The 22841-nt window shown below is 31.3% G+C and overlaps 5 protein-coding genes across 5 annotated transcripts in view; 1 reads left to right on the forward strand and 4 right to left on the reverse strand.

Annotated features, from left to right (window-relative positions):
- The window catches only part of LOC146541133 (uncharacterized), a 209584-nt gene that overhangs the window by 122245 nt on the left and 64498 nt on the right, over window positions 1-22841 (forward strand). The window lies entirely within an intron of this gene.
- Window positions 93-3908, reverse strand: LOC146541138 (uncharacterized). Its single transcript, XM_085190633.1, has 6 exons — window positions 3675-3908; window positions 3389-3598; window positions 2459-2582; window positions 1594-1769; window positions 574-681; window positions 93-366 (listed from the first exon to the last, which is right to left on the reverse strand). The coding sequence occupies exons 1-6, from the start codon at window positions 3895-3897 to the stop codon at window positions 233-235; spliced, it is 975 nt and encodes a 324-aa protein (XP_085046759.1). The 5' UTR covers window positions 3898-3908; the 3' UTR covers window positions 93-232.
- LOC146541139 (uncharacterized) lies at window positions 5634-8801 on the reverse strand. The gene is made up of 6 exons (XM_085190619.1): window positions 8540-8801; window positions 8261-8470; window positions 8013-8136; window positions 6822-6997; window positions 6140-6247; window positions 5634-5915 (listed from the first exon to the last, which is right to left on the reverse strand). The coding sequence occupies exons 1-6, from the start codon at window positions 8760-8762 to the stop codon at window positions 5782-5784; spliced, it is 975 nt and encodes a 324-aa protein (XP_085046745.1). The 5' UTR covers window positions 8763-8801; the 3' UTR covers window positions 5634-5781.
- LOC146541140 (uncharacterized) lies at window positions 12948-15025 on the reverse strand. Its single transcript, XM_085191361.1, has 6 exons — window positions 14782-15025; window positions 14322-14534; window positions 14093-14216; window positions 13842-14017; window positions 13324-13431; window positions 12948-13176 (listed from the first exon to the last, which is right to left on the reverse strand). The coding sequence occupies exons 1-6, from the start codon at window positions 15002-15004 to the stop codon at window positions 13043-13045; spliced, it is 978 nt and encodes a 325-aa protein (XP_085047487.1). The 5' UTR covers window positions 15005-15025; the 3' UTR covers window positions 12948-13042.
- LOC146541141 (uncharacterized) lies at window positions 15856-19425 on the reverse strand. Its single transcript, XM_085194607.1, has 6 exons — window positions 19177-19425; window positions 18715-18930; window positions 17485-17608; window positions 17210-17385; window positions 16656-16766; window positions 15856-16032 (listed from the first exon to the last, which is right to left on the reverse strand). Exons 1-6 carry the CDS (start codon window positions 19394-19396, stop codon window positions 15899-15901), a joined length of 981 nt encoding a protein of 326 aa, XP_085050733.1. The 5' UTR covers window positions 19397-19425; the 3' UTR covers window positions 15856-15898.

The following is a 22841-nucleotide window of genomic DNA, read 5'->3' on the forward strand; positions in this document are numbered from 1 at the left end:
TTCTGACGTTGTTGAAGAGGATAGTTGACTTATTTTAATTGATAATAATATATGAAAAATATTGGTTATAAATGAAATTGCGAGCGGCCACTTATTAATATATAATTTAACATATTATTCAAATTATAGTGTAATAGACAATTTTAATGTAACAAACAGCATTTTAGTATGAAATTTTAAATTTACTATATTATTTATTAAGAGATACCAAGGCGACAATTTAAAAATTCATTTACATCACTGCAGTCAGTGGTGGCAGATCTGCAACTCGGAGACAGTTGACACCTCTTTCCATCCTAAAGTATCCATCTTCCCCGAATTTATGTCCCCATGAGCTCTTAACGGTCCAGTATTTAACGCCATTCTCTAGACAAAGCAAATGAAATATTTAGAAAAAAATATCAGTGAATATTCTAATACAGTTTGTTCCGTAATTTTTTCCACCATCACTTATGAAAGTTATTTGAAAATATCTCCGGAGGTTTTAAACGATAGATTGATTACTGTGGCTTAGTTATTTATGGCTAATTAAATATTTCAATGCGGAAAAATACATTTAAAACATCAAATTACCTTCTCCATAACCAACTAAAAGTACTTCGTAATTTGCTCGGCGTCCCTTGCAGTGGTCATTTTTTATTATACCTTTTGAGTAAGTAAGGACAGGTATGAAATCAATTGCTGAAATCAAAAAAATATTTACTTTCCATTTTCCAAAAAACAACAGAATAAACTAGTAGGTACTAGTTAAAGGATCGATTTAAGGCATGCTTATCTCATTTGAGTGAATTTTTAAAACATGCCTGTGTAATATATATATACGTATATAAAACTAGATGTTCCCACTGACTGAGCTGTAGGCGCACGCACAGCCGTAACCGCTGTGCGTAGAAACATGAATTTTACAAATATTTTTTATAATGTGAACACTTATTAAGAAAGGATTTTTAAAAATTTTAAACTTGAAGGGGTGAGATAGGTGTTGAAAGGTTGTATGAAAAACCTTTAAATAAGCACCGATTTTATAAAATTTCAAATTTACACTCTTAAAAATATTTCATTGAACGTATGTTTCATGGTTTAATAGATTTCACATATATTTAATAAATATTCGTAAAGTTCAAGTGGGCGAAGCCGCTCTGGTTCGCTAATATAGCATACCTACTCGATTATTATTATATGGCTTTACTTTCAAATATGGTGAATACGAATATCTGTATCAATAACAAGAGATAAGGAAAGAAAAGAAGTGATAAGATAAACAATGTTAAGAATGAAGTTACGATGTACCTACTTAGTGTATTTCGTATATATCGGTTGAGTACACTGTATCCCGCAAACAACAGGGTAGCCACCTAGCGTTAAGACACTTCGTTCCCCTCTTTCTACAGAATTCTGGAGGCATTGCGTGTTAGTGACAGCACTCAACGCCGCGCTTTTTGCTTCGATACCAGAGCGATGAAATGGAAATAGAAATTTAAATATATATGTCATCTCCTCGAATGGGGATCGAACCCACAACCAGTCGGTTTTACAATAACACTTTGAGCCCCTGCGCCACAACTGACTTTGAATTAACTTGATTTTATTCACCTATAGACAGTGGACCAATTTGCTGTAGTTTTTGGGCATAGGCATCTTCTTTAACTGAAAGTAAATGACAATCTTTTGGTCTTACGACGACTTTAGACTTATCGTATTTACAGTTACCATCCATTCCCATATACGGATAGTCAGCATCAAATTGAGATCCATTGTGTATTAAATACCTGAAAAAAAATGTTTACTTTGCGCTTTTCAAGCATATAGTATGGACAAGTATCTACCGCAGAAAAAAGGAACCTAGTGTAAATACACCCCGTCCTCCGTTTTTCCCGAAACTCAATGTCATGATTTTAATTACTAGAAATGGGAAATGAGTGAATATCACTTGAAGAAACAGGCACTGTCATATAGTGCCACGTTGACCACAAAAAAATAATACGGTTTTTTGTTTCTACTGCAAAAACATGGGTCTTTTATAAGCCATGAACGAAGCGAAGTTATTGCTGATCCAATCTATCAAACAGTATTAAACAAAGAGGAAAAGCTCTATATTTGAGATATGACTATATTTTATTATGCTGCTGTGTAATAAATAAAAATAAATTTAAATTACCCAATTTAAACCAGCTTCACGCTGTATCCCGCACACAGCAGGGTAAGCAGAGGAAACCTAGTGTTAAGACACTCTATTCCCTACTTTCCGCCGTATTCTAGAGGCATTGCGTGTTGAGTGGCAGAACTCTACGCCGCGCTTTGCCGCTTTACAGAGCGAAGAAATGAAAATATAAAGGAAATAAATATTTCACGTTTTCGGATGGAACCCACAACCGTCGCGTTACAATCACACCCTTGAACCGCTGCGCCACGACGGCCTCAACTATAAATATAATAATATAATTTACAAATATCTTACGACATAGCAAACGTCGTATAGCCTCCGGTGCATCCTTTTGATTTCATGTCGCAGTCTACTAATTGTTGTGACGAAAGTTCCACTAGCTTTCCAGTTTTAAGGGCATTAACACCTTCCAAATTTCCTATTAATTAAATTAATTTGAAAGTTTTAATAACATGTCAAAAAGAAATAATGTCTATCTCTTATCTCTTCTCGTCTCTATATATAATAAAACAGTAAAATATTTTATATGTACATTTAGTATTTTTGGCTGAAATGTTAATAGAAGGACACTTAAAAAGAATAATGGAAAGCAAAATATATTTTTTAAATTTCTTGTCTGTCTGTCTGTATGTATGATTACGTTTATCTCCGAAAGTACTGAACCAATTTACTTAAAACTTTCACTAATTGCTTTATTTCAACTCAACTTAACATATAAAGTTTGTTTCATCAAAATCGGTTCATTAAAAAAAAATATCGTCATTTGAATGAACTCAAGGCATTAGTTTACCTGCAAGTATATAGCAATCCATGTCTATACTTATACTCTGTATTTTTAACCGGCTTTCAAAACTAGGAGGGTTCTCAATTAAATATTTTCAATATTAATTTTGTTTCGCTTAATTTATTCAATTAATTATTTTGGATTCGATTTCGATATTGGATTATTGGATTCGGTTTGGGTATGTATGATTGCATATTAATGCAATCATTACAGTTACTTTACAAAGAATATTTTAATTCCTTACTCAAATCAATAATTTAACATTTAAGGCTCTTTCTAAACGAGTAAATTAAATTATTCATTGACATCAACACATTTGACTGTCAGTCAATTCTGTTTACTAGCCGCAGGTGAACCGCTAGCTGAAACTATATGTTTAAGCACACTTTTTTTCGTAGCTCAAAAACCAATTTACAGCATAGAGTACAAATTATACCTACCAATTGCACTGAATGCCCATTGCGATCCGCAACATTTTTGTTTCTTTACTGCGGAAACCACTCCTACATAACGCCAATCGAAATCCTTATCAGTTGTGCTATTACCAACATCTTTGACCACTTTACAATCGCTATCGCCCCTAGATGGTCTGTATCCAATATACCTCATTATAAATTCTTCGTCAGATAAATCAGCGAATTGTGTTATTCCTATAATAAAATGAAACAAATTAATAACTAATTTATTAACATAGAATATTATGTATAGCTACATTTACGAACTTACCATATGTTGCTGTCTCACTCTGTTTATTTTTGTAGTCAATGATATCCAAATTCTTAACAAACATCCCAAATCTCATTGCCTTTTCAATTTCATTTTCATATTCCTTATCATGTTCCTTAATAAATTCCTCAAACTTAGAATTAAGTTCCGACTCATGCGGCAAAGATTTAGCTAATGCCACTGAAACTACAGCGGTTAGAAAGAACAACATATGAGCACTCATGTTTTACTTCACACTTCAATCACCGTTTGATCAATGATCCCTTTTATACCCCGTTAATCTGCTTGAGTATTCTAAATGCTTCAGTTATGGTAACTATTGGCATTTTAATATTTTTAAAATTATAGAATGTATGAAATGAATGTTAAATTGCTTAAATATTTTTGTTCAGGTAAGATACTACATTCTTCGTTCTTGGCTTATAATTTTATGTGCATTTCAGCAAATGCGCCACACATGAAAAATCTTATACCTACACTTTGTCGCGAAAGTGGGACGGACAAATGATCTCGTTATCACGGCACGTAGCAGATAGATTAATTGACTTAATTTAGCTTAGTAAATAATATAAATAAAACCATTCAATTGCGAGTCGGACTCGCCGACCGAGGTTCCATAGGAGGATTGGGATTGCCAAGGATTGTAGGCCAACGGTAAGTAAAACTTATAAAAGTTGACAAACTTATATCTGCAAGGGTATTCATATTCTGAATGATCTACAATGAACTACAATCTTACTTAACACATATTATATTGGTATTTTGTCGTTAAAATTGTCGTGTTCAATCAGGGCCAAATCGCTAATTTAATTGTGATAAAATACTCATATAGAGATACTTGAGGGTCTGGGGATGAACATAGGATACTTTTTTTCTCATATTTGTAATATTTTCGATATATATTAATATATTAAAATACTTATTAATTTGACATGCAATTTATTCCACCATGTTAATAACAACCGTCGCTATGTTAAGCAACTATTTGCAATGTTTGTTGTTAGAAAACGTCACCCAAAATGAGGTTGCTTAACGCATCTCTCTATTGAAAACTGAAAATAAGTTCATAAATACATATAATAAACATTCATATAGTTCAAGCGGGCGTAGCCGCGTTCGGGTCCACTAGTTATAAATAAAATTAATTTAATTCAATTCTTTAATAACGCGGTCCATTCATAAATAATAATGAAGCAACGTAATATATCATAGGTAAATATGTATATATTAAATATTGTTATTAAAAACAATTTAATAATTGTAAATAATCATTGTGTAAATCGTATTGTCCTGACAATGATCATTTTATACTGACTGACTTGGGTTCCGTAAGAGTTCCAGTGATGATCTAAAATCATTTAAGACATTGACTGTACACACGCTTGAATTGCACACACGCTCTAAATAAGGCGTAAAGTTCCCATTGGAAGCCGTACAGTTTCGATTTAGGTAAAATTTTCCTTAACTAGTCTCTTCTCATCCGTTCCATTTAGATCTTACTACTTTCGGTGAAGAACTGAGGTCCCTTGATATTTTGTAGGGTGATGAATGATTATTCATTTAATAAACTAAATTGTTCACATTCACACATCATTTAGTGCTTTCAGTTATTATTTGGTTTATTTATTTTAGATTTATTTATTTATTTGATTTATTTTTTTATATTAAAGTATTTGTTTATGTGTTATGCGTTCGCGTATGAGTGGAACCAAAAGCCAGGACGTGGTCGGACGTCCTACTCGTTTATTTTTAACACGTTATACGACCTTCTTATATTATATATATACCCACTTTAAACTGTTTCATTGCTATTCAAAATTTTGGACTGCTTTCTATTTATATCAAAGAGATTATTATTCTAGTTTCTAACCAATTCTGACATTATTGAAGAGGATAATTAGTTTATTTTAATTGGTAATAATATATGAAAAATATTGGTAATAAATGAAATTGCAAGCGGCTACTAATGTATGTATAATTTTAATATGTTATCCAAATCATAGTATAATATATAAATTTAATGTAACCAACAATATTTTTAGTCAGCAATTTTATATTTATTATTTTATTTATTAAGAGATACCAAGGCGACAATTTTAAAATCCATTTACATCACTGCAGTCACTGGTGGGTTATTTGTAACTAGGAGACAGTTGACACCTCTTTCCATCCTAAAGTATCCATCTTCCCCGAATTTTTTGCCCCATGAGTTCTTGACAATCCAGTATTTAACGCCATCCTCTTAACAAACCAAATAAGATATTTAGAATGTTTAAAAAAATATCGGTGAATATTCTAATACAATTTGTTCCGTAAAATTTTCCACCAGTACTAATCAAAGTTATTTGAAAATATCTTCGTAGCTTATTAACGTATAAACTCTGATAAATAGATCACTGTAGTTTAGTTATTTATGGCTAATTAAATATTTTACGGCGGAAAAATACATTAAAACATCAAATTACCTTCTCCATAACCAACTAAAAGTACTCCGTGATTTAATTCTTTACCCTTGCAGTGGCTACCTTTTATTATGCCTTTTTTATAACCCAAAATAGGCATAGCGTCAATTGCTGAAATTAAAAAAATATATACTCTCCATTTCCCAAATAACAGCAGATTAAACTAATACTATTTAAGGCATCGATTTTAGGCATACTGGTCTCATTTGAGTGAAATTTTAAACCATTATTGTGTAATCTATATACGAGTATGTATATAATAGGAGATGTTCCCACTGACTGAGGTATAGGCGCACGCACAGCCGTAACCTCTGATGTTAGAAACATTAAATTTGGACAGAAGTTTACTTACATAATGGATTTTTGATAAATTTTACACCTGAAGCGATGAAATAGGGGTTGAAAGTTTTTATGAACAAATCTTTAAATAGACGCCGATTTTTATAAAATTTGAAATTCAGACTTTAAAATATTTCACGTGTTTCATGGTTTATTAGAATTCACAAATATTTAATAAATATCAAAATTGTTCTAGTGGGCGAAACCCTATAACATACTCGTACTCGTATTATATGCCATGTGATGATACAAATATCTGTATCAGTAACAAAAGATAAGAAACTAAGAATGAAGTTACGATGCACTTGGTAATTATATTTTGGTCGAGTAGCTTCATTTAATTCACCTATAGACAGTGGGCCTATTTGCTGCAGTTTTTGGGCATAGGCATCTTCTTTAACTGAAAGTAAATGACAATCTTTTGGTGTTACGACGACTTTAGACTTATCGTATTTACAGTTTTCATCACGTGCTTTATATGGATAGGCAGCCTCAGATTCAGATCCTTTGTCTTTTAAGTACCTAAAAAAAAAAATTTAACTTTACGATTTTCAAGTAGATAGTAGGGAAGAGTATCTACTGTAGACAAAGGGAACCTAATGTGAAAACATCCCGTTCTCTGTTTTTACCAAAACTCAATGCCACGCTTTTCATTACTAGAAATGGAAAATAAAGATAATTTCATATAATCATCCCTCCAATCCACATTCGGACATCCGACCTTCACGTTAAGAGACAGGCACAGACAGTCATATTACGCTACGTTGATCATAAACAATTAATATGAGTTTTTGTTCGGTTTTTTAAGCCATGAACGAAGGAAAGTTAGTGTTGATCCAATTTATCAAACACAGAAGAAAAGCTCTACATTTGAAATATGACTATATTATGATATGCTTCTGTGTAATAAATAAAACTATAAATATAATAAAACTAGTGGGCGCGCGCAGCTTCGCCCGCTTATTTGTTCCCTTAGGGATGAATTCTAAGAAACCACAAAACACATGTTCAATGAAATATTTTTAAGAGCCTGTATTTGAATTTTTATAAAAATCGGTGGCGATTTAAAGATTTTTCCAAACTTTCAACTCCATATTTACACCCCTAGGGAATGAATTAATATAAACCACGAAACATGTGCTCAATGATATATTTTGAAGAGACTAAATTTCAAATTTTATAAATATCGGTGGCGATTTAAAGATTTTTCCATACAAACTTTCAACCCCTTATTGGCACTCTTAGGGAGTAAATTCTAAAAAACCGTGAAACACGTGTTCAATTAAATATTTTTCATAGTCTGAATTTACAATTTTATAAAAATCGGTGCAGATTTAATTTTTTTTCCATACAAACTTTCAACCCCTATTTCACCCCTTTAGGGTTAATTTTTTTCCAGATGTCCAGATTATGAAAGTAAATATTTGTCCAAATTTCACGTTTCTACCATCAGCGGTTACGGCTGTGCGTGCGTCTTACCTCAGTCAGTGAGGACAAGTCCTTTTATATATATAGATAATATATAGAAATATCTTACGACAAAGCAGTTGTCATAAGCCCTCCTTGGCACCCTTGTGACTTCTTCTCGCAGTCTACTAATTGTTGTGGCGAAAGGTCTACTAGCCCTCCAGTTTTAATGGCATTAACACCTTCCATATTTCCTATAAATTCAATAATCTAAAGGTTTTCACAATATATTAAAAAAAATAATTCAAGCTATATGTAAACACACATTTTTTAATCGCTCAAAAACCAATTAGAGAATAGATTACAAATTATACCTACCAATTGCGCTGAATGCCCAACACGATCCGCAAGCTCCTTGGTCCTTTACTGACGAAACCGCTCCTTTCTTACGCCAATCGAATTCCTTATCAGTTGTGCTATTACCAACATCTGTGACCACTTTGCAATCGCTGTCACTACTAGATGGTCTGTATCCAGTATGCCTCATTATAAATTCTTCGTTAGATAAATCAGCGAATTGTGTTATTCCTATAATAAAATGAAACAAATTAATAACTAAATTATTATCGTAGATTATTGTGTATTCTACAAACTTACCATATGTTGCTTTCTCACTAAGTTTATTTTGGTAGTCAATGATATCCAAATTCTTAACAAACATCCCAAATCTCATTGCCTTTTCAATTTCATTTTCATATTCCTTATCATGTTCCTTAATAAATTCCTCAAACTTAGAATTAAGTTCCGATTCATGCGGCAAAGATTTAGCTAATGCCACTGAAACTACAGCGGTTAGAAAGAACAACATATGAGCACTCATGTTTTACTTCACACTTCACTCGCTGTTTAATGAATGGTGCTTTTTATACCCCGTTAATCTGTTTGAGTATTCTAAATGCTCCACTTATGGTAACTATTGGCATTTTAATATTTTTTTAAGTATGAAATGAATGTAAAATTCTTTAAATGTTTTTGTTCAGTTCTTCGTTCCTAGCTTTTAATTCTAGGTAGATTTCAGCAAATGCGCCACATCATATCTATACTTACAATAAAATCGTAAGAGGGTCGGTGTCTGTACTTGGACGATATTTAAAAAAAAATGTTACTGGGAACCTATATTAACGTAATTGAACCCAAAACAATGATTTTTAAAATTTTTGTCTGTTTGTCTGTGCGTTTGTAATCGCAAATCTCAGAATCGGCTGAACCGATTTAGATGCGGTTTTCACTATTGAATTTTGGAAAGCTTCCGAAAACATAGAATTATTACAATCCGTTCATAAATAAAAAAGTTTTGTCGTTGCCGTAACAGTTATTTTATACAACTGTTTAACTGAATTGACTGAATCTTTAGTTTTCAATTTCTTTATTAATATTTCTATTTCAAGCGGGCTTAGCCCCGCACGGGCCCACTAGTATAATACATATGATTTACCTAAGAGATAAATTACTGCGTTCAATTTAGCTCAATAAATAATGTAGGTAAAACAATTCAATTGCGAGTCGGACTCGCAGACCGAGGGTTCCATACCAATTTAAGAATTGTAGGCCAAACTTATAAAAGTTGACAAACTTAAATTTGCTATCGTATGCACACATTCTGTATGATCTACAATGGACTACAATTTTCACTTTTTAGATGTTTTTCTAAATTTTTATTATAAATTCTCATTTCGTGCCAAACTGTAGGACCACAGGACCGGGGTTTTAAGTAAATGGCGAATTAATATAAGAAGAAAACAATAAATAATAAGGCTAATAGATTAACAAAAAAAGTGGGAATTCCGAATGACCTGCCACCGATTGTCTCACACTAATTTCAGGATTATGGTCCCCTGATGGTAGAAATGTGAAATTTGGACAGATGTTTATTTTCGCAATCTAGACACCCACTAAGGGATTCTGAAAACTTTTAACCTTAAAGGGATGAAATAGGGAAAAATTTAAATCGGCACCGATTTTAAAAAAAAATTAAATTCTGACTTAAAAATATTTAATTGAACACGTATTTCTTGGTTTATTATAATTCACCCCCACGGGTTGTAAATAAAGGGTTGTAAATAAAAGTTTGTATGGAAAAATCTTTACATCGCCTTCGATTATTATAAAATTTGAAATTTAGTCTCTTAAAAATATTTAATTGAACACGTATTTCGTGGTTTATTATAATTCACCCCTAAGGGTCCAAATAAGCAGGAGAAGCTGCGCGCCTCCGCTAGTCTATATATATAAAAGGACTTGTCCTCACTGACTGAGGTAAGACGCACGCACAGCCGTAACCGCTTTGCGTAGAAACGTGAAATTTGGACAAAAGTTTACTTTCGTAATCTGGACATCCACTAAGAAGAGATTTTGAAAAATTTTAACCCTAAAGGGGTGAAATAGGGGTTGAAAGTTTGTATGGAAAAAATTTAAATCGGCACCGATTATTATAAAATTTTAAATTCAGACTCTTAAAAATATTTAATTAAACATGTGTTTCGTGGTTTTTTAGAATTCACCCCTTAAGGGTGCAGAAAAGGGGTTGAAAGTTTGTATGGAAAAATCTTTAAATCGCCACCGATTTTTATAAAATTTGAAATATAAGCTCTTAAACATATTTCATTGAATACATGTTTCGTGGTTTATTAGAATTCATCCCTAAATAAGCAAGCGAAGCTGCGCGAGTCCGCAAGTCTGTAATATAATACATTCAATAATTCGATTTTCTCCTTTATTTTTATTAAAAGTTCTCACTTTTGCAAAATTTTATATTATGTTGTTCTAGGGGGAATAAAAAAGTTGACAAGCTTGAGTTTGTGTGCATGCATTATAGATCAAGAACATCAGTAGTTTAATGATTTTATATAAATAGTCTTAATATTCGCAATAATTTGACATAAAAAAAATGTAAATCAACCTCTTTGTTTAATGAAAAGACATGTGAAAATTTATTCATAGAACTAGCACGAGCTGTCAATTTAAAAAGTAAGCTTGATTTGATCAAAATTTTATATGTACCTACTTTTAGACTTGGAGCTGAAGAAGAAAGTAGTCCCCTAGAAGTGTATTATAATTTAAGATATACATTATACAGCTTAATGGTATTTAGCCCTGAAAGAAATATAAGTTCTGTAAAAGCCTCGAGGTGTTTGATTTCTTTACTTTTTACTATACACCTATACCTCAGTATTATAAATACTGAGTTCTCACTTTGGACCAATATTGGACCTTAGTCTACCAATATTGGAGACTATTGGAAGATCTTTTGTGAAACTTTTAAATTATATTTTTATATTAAAAAAATGCCAAGGTCACTGCATGTCTCTTACTTCGTACACTGTCCAAATTCTTAATTTATTTTCTCTGAGGGGTAATTATAGTAGAGAATGTTTTGACGTTTTGATCGCCTTAAGTAGATATATTTTTTATAAATATGTCCAATAAAGAATAAATAAATAAAAAAATTGAATTGCAAATGCTGTGTATATTATGAGTGTTATTATATTAAACTTTTAGCTTAAAAGCTTTTCACTATTAACCTTTAACTATGGACGTGACTTTTTTATAACATACATATGGACGTCGGGTCTGTCAGACCAGTGTATTTATTGGTCATATTCCGACTGTTTTTTAAAGGAAGAAAACAATTTTATGTTTTAGTTTACATGAATAGCCTCAAATCAAACAAAATCAATATAAATAAAATCGCTTTTTATTAAAGTTTACGCATCACAACGATTTAAGTAACTTAAAGTCACAATTTCAGTCTTTGGCCACATGGGATGACTCTTAAGAAAATAATACTATAAAAAAAAGACAGATAATAAAATAAATATTTTTTTAACAAAATATAAAGTCTAACAAATAAAAAAAATAAAGAAATTACATCTTATGTTATAAAATAAAAATTTTGACAACACCTTAAGATAAGGTATTATTGAACATCGATACACAATGGCTTTCAACATTGTAGGCAAACAGGACGATTGCAGTCAACATAAGTATGTGTTGTGTTTCTATATATCTTTTGGGGGCAAAGTGTACATGTTTTTCAAGATCCCAAAACAATTTTTTTAGCTTCATGTTCAAAAAATGATAGATCAGATCGCGAAACGCGAGTCAAAGTCATTCTCAATTCTTAGAGTAGTTGTGTGTATAAAGTGCTATTTTCTTTATAAAATGTCGTCGTCCAATTCTTTTGTTTGATATTGATTATAAAGTACCGATATTTTTGTCCCTGACGTGCTAGGTCGATCATTTTTTTCCATTTTATCATATAAACTAAAAAAATTGAATCTTTTTTAGGTAAATAATATTTATATTACTAAAATATATAACAAACAATGTCAAATAATATATGATATAAAACAATAAAAACATTTGAATACAAATAATACAATTAAAATATTAAAGTATATTTTGTAATATTATAAAAATATATGGCGTTTTGAAATCATTCATGTATGGGAAACATGGACGTCGGGTCTGACAGACCCAGGCCCCGTTTAGAAAGTTAAATACTCACGTATTTTGAACCCAGAGACACAACCACTGCTATCTACATTCATTTTGTCATTAATACGAAAGGTACTGAGAGACTCAGTGGCGGAGGTCACCGAGAAGTGGCCGATTTGTAGAATTCGTAGTCGATATATATATATATAATTCGACGTCCATACTTAAAGGTTAAGCTACAAGTTTAATATTATATTTATTAAAAATAAATAAATTGTAACAATTATACATACACATACTTAAATATGAATACACATTTTTATTTACATACATAAAAGCATAGTAATTCGAATATCTAAATATAATATTAGAATATATATAAATATACTTATACACCTAAATAAAAACGATAAAGGTGTAGTTAGATTAATGCTAGGTAGTGTTTAGTTCTTTAACTAAATATTCTCGTCGATAAAATTTAGCAGAAAGTAGAGATTCAATTTGATTTTTACGTATAACACTGCAAAGTGCGGAAGATACAAATGAGAATAGTAAAGAAACTACGGAAGAAATTCAACACATTTATTAACATTATGCTTAAGTATGCACACATAAGTACATAATAAAAACAATATATTGGAAAGAAAACATCAATTAATCATATCAAATAACAGCGGTCACTGGCGGATACTTGGCGAGGACGAGACAGTTCACTCCTCTTTGTAATCTGAAGTATCCCTGTTCACCCCATCTTTCACCCCATGAGTTTTTGATGATCCAGTGCTGCACTCCGCCCTCTAAGTTAAAAAAAAAACAAAAGTGAACATATTATACATTAAGTATGACTTTTAAAATCACGTAATGACCTTATATTTATGTGTATTAAAGCCATATTCTAGAAAGACCATATATTATAATATTAATCAAAATAATTTAGTCAGTACCTTCACCGAAACCAACTAGAAGGACAGCGTGATTAATTTCGTTAGCCCGGCAGTTGTTACCAGATATAACACCACCTTTGTAATTTGACAGAATAGTTGCATCAAGGACTGTAAATTGAAAATAAAATCTCATATTACTGAAGGTTTTGATTAACACTGTTTTCATATATTTTTTAAATTCCAACACTATTACGACAGATGTGTGTTTGACTCCCAGTGGATTGAATTATTTAATATTTTTGCTCTTTTTAAGAAGACTAAGTCTGTCTTTCAACGGAAATTAAAAAAATATCCAGGCTTGGCGCCCTGGTATTTCAATGACTTGATGAGGTGTTGTCTTTATGACCTATCCTTACTCGAATAAATTGAATTATTTTCATTTCCTTTGTTTGATAAAACGACAAACTACATTTGTGCCCGCCACTCATCGCGAATTGTAAACGAAAAATAAAGAACGATAAAACAATAAATTTTAATTAATGTCAAACTAAAGCAAAAAAAATACGAGTATAACTTACGTATAGACAATGGGCCCATTTGCTGCAGTTTTTGATCAAAGGCACCTTCTTGTATCTTTAATGAATAGCAATTATTAACGCGGACAGAAACTTTAGAACTGTCATATCGACATCCCTGTTGGCGAGCAACATATGGATAAGATGATCCGGACATAGAACCTTTCGCCATCAAGTAACTAAAAAATATATTTTTTTAAAAGTAAGACATAAGCAATACACAAAAAATATGCAAATAGTATATGAAAACATACCCAAGTGCACTTTCTGGCCATCCTCCTTGACACCCATGTGAAGAAGTCTCACAATCTACTAATTGCTGCTCCGATAGTAACGCTAAACTACCCGCTTTTATAGCATTTACGCTCTCCACGTTTCCTGGATATATTTTTAATTGTAACAAAAAGTAATAAAATTTTAAATATTTTTTAAAAGTATCTTTCATTATTGGTAACTACGTAAATTACTTTATAAGTAACTCACCGATTGTGCTAAACGCCCAACAAGATCCACATTGTCCTTGATTCTTTACAGGCGAAACTACTCCTTTGGTACGCCAATCAAATTGAGTGGCAGTTACGTTAATATCATTTACATCTGATGTTGGCGTACAACCTTTTCCAAAATCTGGTTGTTGCATTCCTGTATTCCACATCTTAATTTCTTCATTAGTCATATCAGCAAATTGTGTTATTCCTTGAATATAATTAATTTACTATGAAAAATAGTATTTTAAACAATCTTTATTTTAAAGTATACAAATATATATATCAGTTTTATAGAAATTAAGAATTATATACTAGAACTTAATTATATTATAGCATTATCTGGATCCTCATATTGACTATATGAGGATTATGTTGCCACATAATAAAACCAGTAGTATTATTTGGCAACTTAACTATTTATATAAGAAATAAAAAAAAATACCTAAGAGACTTACCAAATTCTGCACTATCGCTATGCATATTTAAAAGATCGATGAAATCTAAATTTTTCAAAAAAATACCAAATCTAACAGCTTCTACAATTTCATTCTCATACTTCTTGTCGTACGTTTTAACAAACTCTTTGAATTGGTCAATGACGATGTCAGAATGGTACGGTAATGATTTAGCTGTTGCTGATGTAACAGCTACTAATAGAAGTAGTATATTGCCAGCCATTTTAGGATTAAACTATATTAAAATTACATACAGCTTCAGGTTTTATACAATATTTTCATCTCCAAGTATTTTAAATACGTATATTTAATGACATTTTATGCGTAATCTACATTTTTTCAATATTAGAATATTTTTATTTGATAAGAAACATTCAAGGCCGTGTTGTGTATTTAAGTATTTCAGTAATTCTTTCAAAACTCTATATATAATATTTCCTCTCTATAGACATTTAAAAAAATTATATGTTATATTTCATATTTTAAGATTAATTTAAACAAATTCCAAATATGACTAAAGTAGAGTATTAAACTAAGAATTTAAAATTACAAAATAATCAAGAGTATTTAATTATTAGTGATGATAACATATTTACAAAGCAAAGACAAAATAAAACTTAGGACTATATGGACCATATTTTAAAGTGGACACAGCTTGTTATACTTAAATAATAAACTGAAATCTTAGGGCCCCCAGATCTATCATTGAACATATCGATCATTGAACACATGTTTCGTGGTTTATTTTAACTCATCCCCTAGGATTGTAAATAAGGGGTTGAAAGTTTGTATGGAAAAATCTGCTTGTGCATTTAGCCTTTATTTTAAAGAATAAAAAAAGACGTTATCGCATCCAGGTATATGATGTATATAATATATTATTCTTTCGCTTCTTAGTGACTGACAAACAATGCACAGATGAAAATCTTATACTCAGAAATAAGAAACTTAGCACGTATTTTTGTTATTTATTTAATATTGATTGATATACTTTTAGATTATCGATCTGCAACTGTAGACATTTAAATAAAAACTCTGATATGTTATTAAATTTCTTTTTTATTTCATAACTATGATTACACAAGTATTAAAAGATTGATGCGTAAAAAAACTGTTTTTATATAACAGCAGTCACTATCGGACCATTAGCGATGAGAAGGCAGTTGACTCCTCTTTGCATTCTAAAGTATCCTCCTTCGCCCCAATTTTGGCCCCAGGAGTTTTTGACGGTCCAGTACTGCACGCCGCTCTCTGATGATGACATTATATATATTATTTATTACGATCATAAAATGAAATAAGCTAGCAAATAAAAAAAAATATACGGTCAAGTACGATACGAACTTGACTACCGAGGGCTTGTACTAAATTCAGAATTGCAAGTCAACGGAGAGTAAACTTGAACTTACAAAAAGTACTCACTCAATCCTTCTTAAATGTCTTTTAATTGCTATGGCTTAGAAGTTTTATATGCTTCAATGGGCCGCAGATATTTTATATTAATTTGAGCTGGAGACAATAGCCTACGCGATGTCGAGGCAAATTGTCTTGACAGACAGACTTATAACAAAAAGATCCCATAAGGGTTCCGTTTATTCGTTCTGAGATACGGAACCCTAAAAATAAATTTATTTTGTTACTGTATGGCCATGTGGTTTAATAATTTTAAGAACTCATTTGTTGTTTAAGATGTAATTTTATATACATACGGTAGATAAAATGCTACATATTCTCAATATTAGTGTAGGTATATAATGCATTATAAACTGTTCTTAATTCTATCGTACTATCACTAAAATGTATATAGGTATATAGTATTACTAAATATATCTTATTACTTAAATAGGAAAAATATTTAAAAAACTCCAGTTCACCTTCACCATATCCTACTAGCAGAACAGCGTGATTAGCAGCGGAACCTTGGCACTGGTCTCCATGTATTATACCACCCTCAAAATTTGATTGAATCACGGTTGCATCAATAGCTGTAATTTAATTTTTCTTTTATAGAATCCGCAATTCTTAAACTTTTAAATTTCACGTAAAAAAATCACATAATCAAATCTAATCTAGCTTCACTCTGTACTCCTGCGGGATAGTCAGAGAGAATGAAGCGCCAAATACTAAGGTTTCTGCTGTCCTCTTTCGCCTCTTCCACTGTCTTCAACCTCTTTATACAATCACATCTTTAACATACTATATTAATTTTTATCCTTAGCCTGTGTCAGTTACTCTGTTCTTTTTTTGTTTAACTCCGAGCAAGATGGCGTAAATTAACTCCTTACTCTTCTTGGTGGGCCAGGGAAAAAGCATTTTTTTTAATTATGAACACAACTACGTGGACATTATTGATCCAGCTAATCACGTTTGCACTATAAGGACGTTGGACATACATGATTACAACAAATAATTATAAAACGTAAATCACCTATAGATAATGGACCCAACTGCTGTAGTTTTTGAGCAAGAGAACCTTCATCTACGTTAATTTGATAACAATTACTTATTTTGATAGAAACTTTAGATTGGTCATATTGACAGCTGCCCTGTTGTGCAGTATACGGGTAATCAGCGTCAGACATGGAACCTTTCTCTAGTAAATATCTGGAAAATAATGTAAGTAAAAAATATTTTTTAATTAGCTTTAACTTGCTTAGATTGCTTTTTAATTAGCAAAATTTAAAACATCGTGAAATATCTTACGAAAGAGCATTTGATGCAAGTCCATCGTGGCATCCATTTGAAGTTGTATCGCAATCCACTAATTGTTGTTCCGACAGCTCCACCAAATTTTTTGTTTTTATCGCATTTACGCTTTCCACATTGCCTGGATTTTTTAAGAAACATGTAGTAACGTTAACATACTTTAATTGAATAAATAAATTTGAAAAATATATAATTAAATCAGCTTCACGCTGATTTTTTTTCCCGCACATGTTTTTTTTCCCGAATTTCTTGAAGCATTTTGTGTTGAGTAGCGGAACTCAACACCAAGGTTTTGCCTTAGTGCCAGAGCGAAGAAATGAAAATTTTAATAAATATATATATATATATATATATATATATATATATACATATATACATTAAATATATGTATACACTAAATATATATATATATATATATATATATATATATATATATATATATATATATACATAAATATATAAATATATATGTATATATAGATAATAAAACAGTAAAAATATTTTGTCTGTACATTTAATATATTTGACTGAAATAGATAGAGGGACAATTAAGAAGAATTGTAGAAAGAAAAAAAAAAATTTTTTAATTCTTGTTTGTCTGTCTGTATGATCTAATCTTCGAAAGTACTGAACCGATTAACTTCAAACTTTCACCAATTGATTTGCTTTATCTCAACTTAAGATCTAAAGTTTGTTTCATCAAAATCGGTTCTTTAAAAAAATTTTATCGGCATCGGAATGAACTTATGGCATGAGTTTGCCTGCAAATATAAGGCAATCCATATCTATACTTATAATAAATGTGTATTTGTTTGTGATAAATCTGTATTTTTAAATGATTTTTACAACAAGGAAGAGGTTGTCAATTAAATATTTTCGATTCGATATCCGATTCATTTAATTATATTGAATTCGATTTCGATATTGGGTTATTCGATTCGATTTGGGTATTTTTTTAATATGCAATCATTACAGTTATTTTACAAGGAATATTATACATCCTTACCCAAATCAATAACATTACATTTAAGGCTGTTTCTGAACGAGTAAATTAAATTCGTCATTGACATCATGACACATTATGACTATCACTCAATTCTGTTATTAAAAAAATAATCATGTAGTTCAAGCGGGCGAAGCCGCTGGCAGGCCGCTTCCTAATAATATATAATGTTTTTATAATACCAATCCGTATTTAAAAAAAAAAAAACTAAATAAACTACGCACCGATGGCACTAAACGCCCAACATGACCCACAGCCATGCTGCTGGTTCTTTACTGGAGTGACAACTCCACTATCACGCCAATCGAATTGAGATTCCGTTACGTTGATGTCACCAACTACTGAGTCTGGTTGACAACCGTCTCCCAAATTTGGTTGACCTAATCCAGTATTCCACATAACAAATTCTTCATGGGTCATATCCGCAAATCGTGTGATTCCTTGAATATAATTAAAAAGATTATGATATTTCTCAAATTTATGTTCCTTTGGCTGGTTTAAGCCAAACCTTTCTAAGCTAAACCAAAGTTTCTTTAGTTTTCGAATTCTGTTTTTATATATTTTTTAATTTTTATGTTTCACTTTGCCTACTTTACAAAGACATAAAATGACCAACATAAGACTATAATGTAACAATTAGAAAGCAAGCAAGCGAAGTTAATTTTTATAAAAATATAAAATCTTACCAAATTTAGCATATTTACTACGTTTGTTAAGGAGATCGATTAGGTCCAAGTTCTTCACGAATATACCAAACCGAAAGACCTCTTCAATTTCAGTAATATATGTTTTGTTGTACTTCACAACGAACTCTTCGAATTGAGTAATGACTATTTCTGAGTGGTAAGGTAGTCTAGCTGTTGCTACTGAAGCTGCAGCTAGGAGAAGCAGTACACATGTATTCATTTTTAATGTTACAGTGTTAAACTATAGCTAAAGCTCCATTTGCCGGCTTTTTATACTATATTTTCAGTACCAAGTATTTTAACGGGTACGTTTAATGACACTTTTTATGAAGCCATATTATTTGATATTTCAGTTATTTTGATAGTAACAAAAATAATTACAATATTTTACTAATTACACAGACTTTTGAAGCTGTATACATATACAAATAATATCTGTATTAAATTAATAATTTAATAATAAAAAGGTTTTTCGAATATGAAATATAATAGTTTATATTTAAGGGAAAATATACACATATTAACTTAGAGAACAATCAAAGAATATCTATTAATCAGTTTAGTAATAAATGAAGAAGAACATGATATACCTACAATTCACCAAGATTTTGCCAGTGTGGATTATGGAGGCTTGAAAATATACTTTACATCCACACTAGTAGTGGACTTTGTGATAACTCTTGCAGTACAATCTACTTCCCTTTACGACGTCTAGAGCAAATTAAAATTAAAAATCTTTTTTTTTAAATCTAGATGTAAACAACTGATCTTCATAAGACTCGAATGCTTTTAGTTATTATATAATAACAATACTTTTACCATAATTTGAATTTAAAATCTTGTCTTTAGCCATTCTTTCTCATCCCTCTGCACGGATATTAAATGTCTCTCTTATCTCTAGTAACATACGACGACCTATTCTTTTCCCGTGGGGGAATGCACAGGAGGAACGCAATCCGCCGAGGAAGACACTTGCGTGGTACGAATCCTATATCTTATAAAACAAAGTCGCTTTTCGTGTCTGTCTGTTGTTTCTAACTCTTCTTCTTCTAAACCACCCAACGGATTTTATTGCGGTTTTCACCATTAGGTCGAGTATTTTTCGTAGAAGGTTTATATATAGTTTATTATTTGTACATTCTTATGTAAATTAACATAAATACGAAAAATATGAATAAAGTCCTACCCGCTGAGACACTTTCGCGCATGCGCTGCTTTAATGGTAAGTACTACATGAAAAAAATGTACTGAAGTATTGTTCCTCTCAATAAGATCTACAAAAAAGTCCGCGAGAGCATATTTTTATCTTTTAAGGATAACGTGTAGTGATCATATTTCTGTCTAAAAATAATAATTTCAATATATTTTTTATTGTGAGGGATATTTTTCCATAATGGTATTAATCCTTATCCTTTAAAATACTTTATTAATTTTCTACGTTAAACGAAGATAAAATTTGCTTTTTACACAATTTCGAAATTGCGAATAGTTTAAGAGAAAAACGCATTTAATTGTTGACACATCACGTCGTTGACACTTCAGCAGTATCGACTCAAGTTTTACTTATCCCTTACTCTCAGCATATAAATAAGTACATTAGTTACGTTGGCCATTTAATGTAGATCAAAACTGTCTTTACTGTTTTTCATTTTAATAAGTACTTTAGAAGTTGTTACAATATCAAAAAATCCTTGCTGCGAAACGGCTCGCCACTCGCCATGCGTCCGCCGCGCCCGCCTGCCTTACACGCATCGGTGGTTCAGTGGTAGAATGCTCGCCTGCCACGCGGGCGGCCCGTGTTTGATTCCCGGCCGATGCATTCTATTTAATTTTCGTCACAGGCAGCCACGTAGTGCTTGCTTTTCAGGGACAGAATACCCTCTTCAGCATTAACCACAAGCAAAAAAAAACCCGCCTGCCTCTATAGCAACGAAGATTTAGATGCGTTTGCACGTATTGGATAATTAGAGTTGAATGTATTATTTCAGCGCGATATATTTTTTGTAGTAGTTATTAGTAGGTAGGCTTTTGTTTATAATTTCTTCCGTTTAAAAATAGTCATTTAACTATCTAAAAATAGTCATTTAAATATATTTTAATAAGTACTTGAAAAGATTAGTAGCACAGATTTAAAATTACGGTACCTACTAAAAAATCCTTGCTGTGTAAAACAATTGGAAAATCCTTATTGAAACTACGAAAATGCGGGTTGCATTAGGGTTTAATTAATTTTCACATTATATTAAGTGCTTTGCAAACATACATTATATGAATAATCCAGTAGTAAAAGCGGGCGAAGCCGCAAGGGGGTCGCTAGTTATATTATAAAGGTAAGTTTATGATTATATGATATATTATCTGGCTTTGGTTCACGAATTTTATGATTACTATGGTCCGCTTGGTAAATTCTATAGCTACTTTGTGAATGTGTTTGTTATGAGGATTAAGTGATCATAATCACGTGGCGTGATCACAACTTTCTATTGCTTTTAGGTTCGGCTTTATTTAAGAGTTTTCTGATCGCTATGGCTATGCAATCAATGCTATGTTCAAAAAGACCAGAGAGACCTTTTTGCATTAATTATAAAAAAAAAACTATTTTAATATTTTATTTCATATAGCTTATAACAATTACAAAGGATGAGCTATCCATATAAATATGTATTTTATAACCTTTCCTGGATTTCTTCAAATAACCTAAGCTTACAGCAACAGCTTACAGCTTACAGCAACAACATATTATGCTCGTTTTGGGCTTCGGCGCAGTTGGATTATTATTTTGACGTATGTCACACAGAGAGTGTGTCTTCAATACAGCGTGGTGCTAACTAAATAAGTTGATTTTGTTTTAAAAATTCTGACTGCACTTAACTCTTTGTTTAATAAAACGAAATGGAATGAATAAAATAAAATTTAAAAAAAAAGATATAAAAAAATTAAAATAAAATAGATTAAAATCATGCCTCTAAATAACAAAGTAAAAATCTATATAAACGCCTTAGATAGCTATTGGCAAAGCGCCGTAGAAGGGTCTAGATAAAAAATTATCCGGATCCTATACGCATACTGTATTGCCAATGGGTGATTTGACTCTAAGACGGCAATAATTTCGTAATAAAAAATTAGGTAAAACTCACGCAAATATTACATTATGAAAAAACTAAATAAATTATCAGTAATAAATGAGATACCAAGAAACGAAAACATAGATCAATCTAGAAACCGTGATCCTCTATCAAATGAATTTCAATGTTATCTTCTCTAATCACCAACTCACGTTAAAAGTGAATTTAACATCACTAATCGTTTAGAAGTTCATTTTCCAACGAAATATCAGTTTCCGAAACCTTTAATAAAGTAAATAATATTTTAATTCATCCTCTTTAATCTTAGTAGACTAAAATAATATCAAGATCTTAGCGGCTACCGTAAGATACTAAAAGTAAAACTACTAAACGACTTACAAACAAACTCTTGGACCCCTTGGAACTCCTGGACTCTTTTAGCCACTTTCCTGATAGTCCAGGAAACTATTTTAGCAATATATTACTAACAATATAATCAGACCTTGAATCGGGATATTTACCGTACCGCTCATAGCGCTTGCAGCAGTTCCCAAGTATAGGAAACTCATCACTCAGTGCTAATGACAACATCTACGAGTA

The sequence above is a fragment of the Heliconius melpomene genome, chromosome 1 (assembly GCF_056956725.1).
Source record: "Heliconius melpomene rosina isolate 202511_hmr_F chromosome 1, ASM5695672v1, whole genome shotgun sequence".
Taxonomy (NCBI): domain Eukaryota; kingdom Metazoa; phylum Arthropoda; class Insecta; order Lepidoptera; family Nymphalidae; genus Heliconius; species Heliconius melpomene.

Bases quoted from the DNA above. Each gene is read 5' to 3' on its own strand.
- LOC146541138 (XM_085190633.1), bottom strand. From the start codon at position 3,897: ATGAGTGCTCATATGTTGTTCTTTCTAACCGCTGTAGTTTCAGTGGCA. The intron at 2,583-3,388 runs GTAGGTATAATT...TTTAATTAATAG, and splicing joins ATGGGCATTCAGTGCAATTG to GAAATTTGGAAGGTGTTAAT. The intron at 367-573 runs GTAATTTGATGT...TGCTTTGTCTAG, and splicing joins TTTAGTTGGTTATGGAGAAG to AGAATGGCGTTAAATACTGG.
- LOC146541139 (XM_085190619.1), bottom strand. From the start codon at position 8,762: ATGAGTGCTCATATGTTGTTCTTTCTAACCGCTGTAGTTTCAGTGGCA. The intron at 8,137-8,260 runs GTAGGTATAATT...TTGAATTTATAG, and splicing joins TTGGGCATTCAGCGCAATTG to GAAATATGGAAGGTGTTAAT. The intron at 6,248-6,821 runs GTGAATTAAATG...TTTTAATTTCAG, and splicing joins AATAGGCCCACTGTCTATAG to CAATTGACGCTATGCCTATT.
- LOC146541140 (XM_085191361.1), bottom strand. From the start codon at position 15,004: ATGGCTGGCAATATACTACTTCTATTAGTAGCTGTTACATCAGCAACA. The intron at 14,535-14,781 runs GTAAGTCTCTTA...ATTATATTCAAG, and splicing joins TAGCGATAGTGCAGAATTTG to GAATAACACAATTTGCTGAT. The intron at 14,018-14,092 runs GTATGTTTTCAT...TATATTTTTTAG, and splicing joins TGGCCAGAAAGTGCACTTGG to TTACTTGATGGCGAAAGGTT.
- LOC146541141 (XM_085194607.1), bottom strand. From the start codon at position 19,396: ATGAATACATGTGTACTGCTTCTCCTAGCTGCAGCTTCAGTAGCAACA. The intron at 18,931-19,176 runs GTAAGATTTTAT...ATTATATTCAAG, and splicing joins TAGTAAATATGCTAAATTTG to GAATCACACGATTTGCGGAT. The intron at 17,609-18,714 runs GTGCGTAGTTTA...TAAAAAATCCAG, and splicing joins TTGGGCGTTTAGTGCCATCG to GCAATGTGGAAAGCGTAAAT.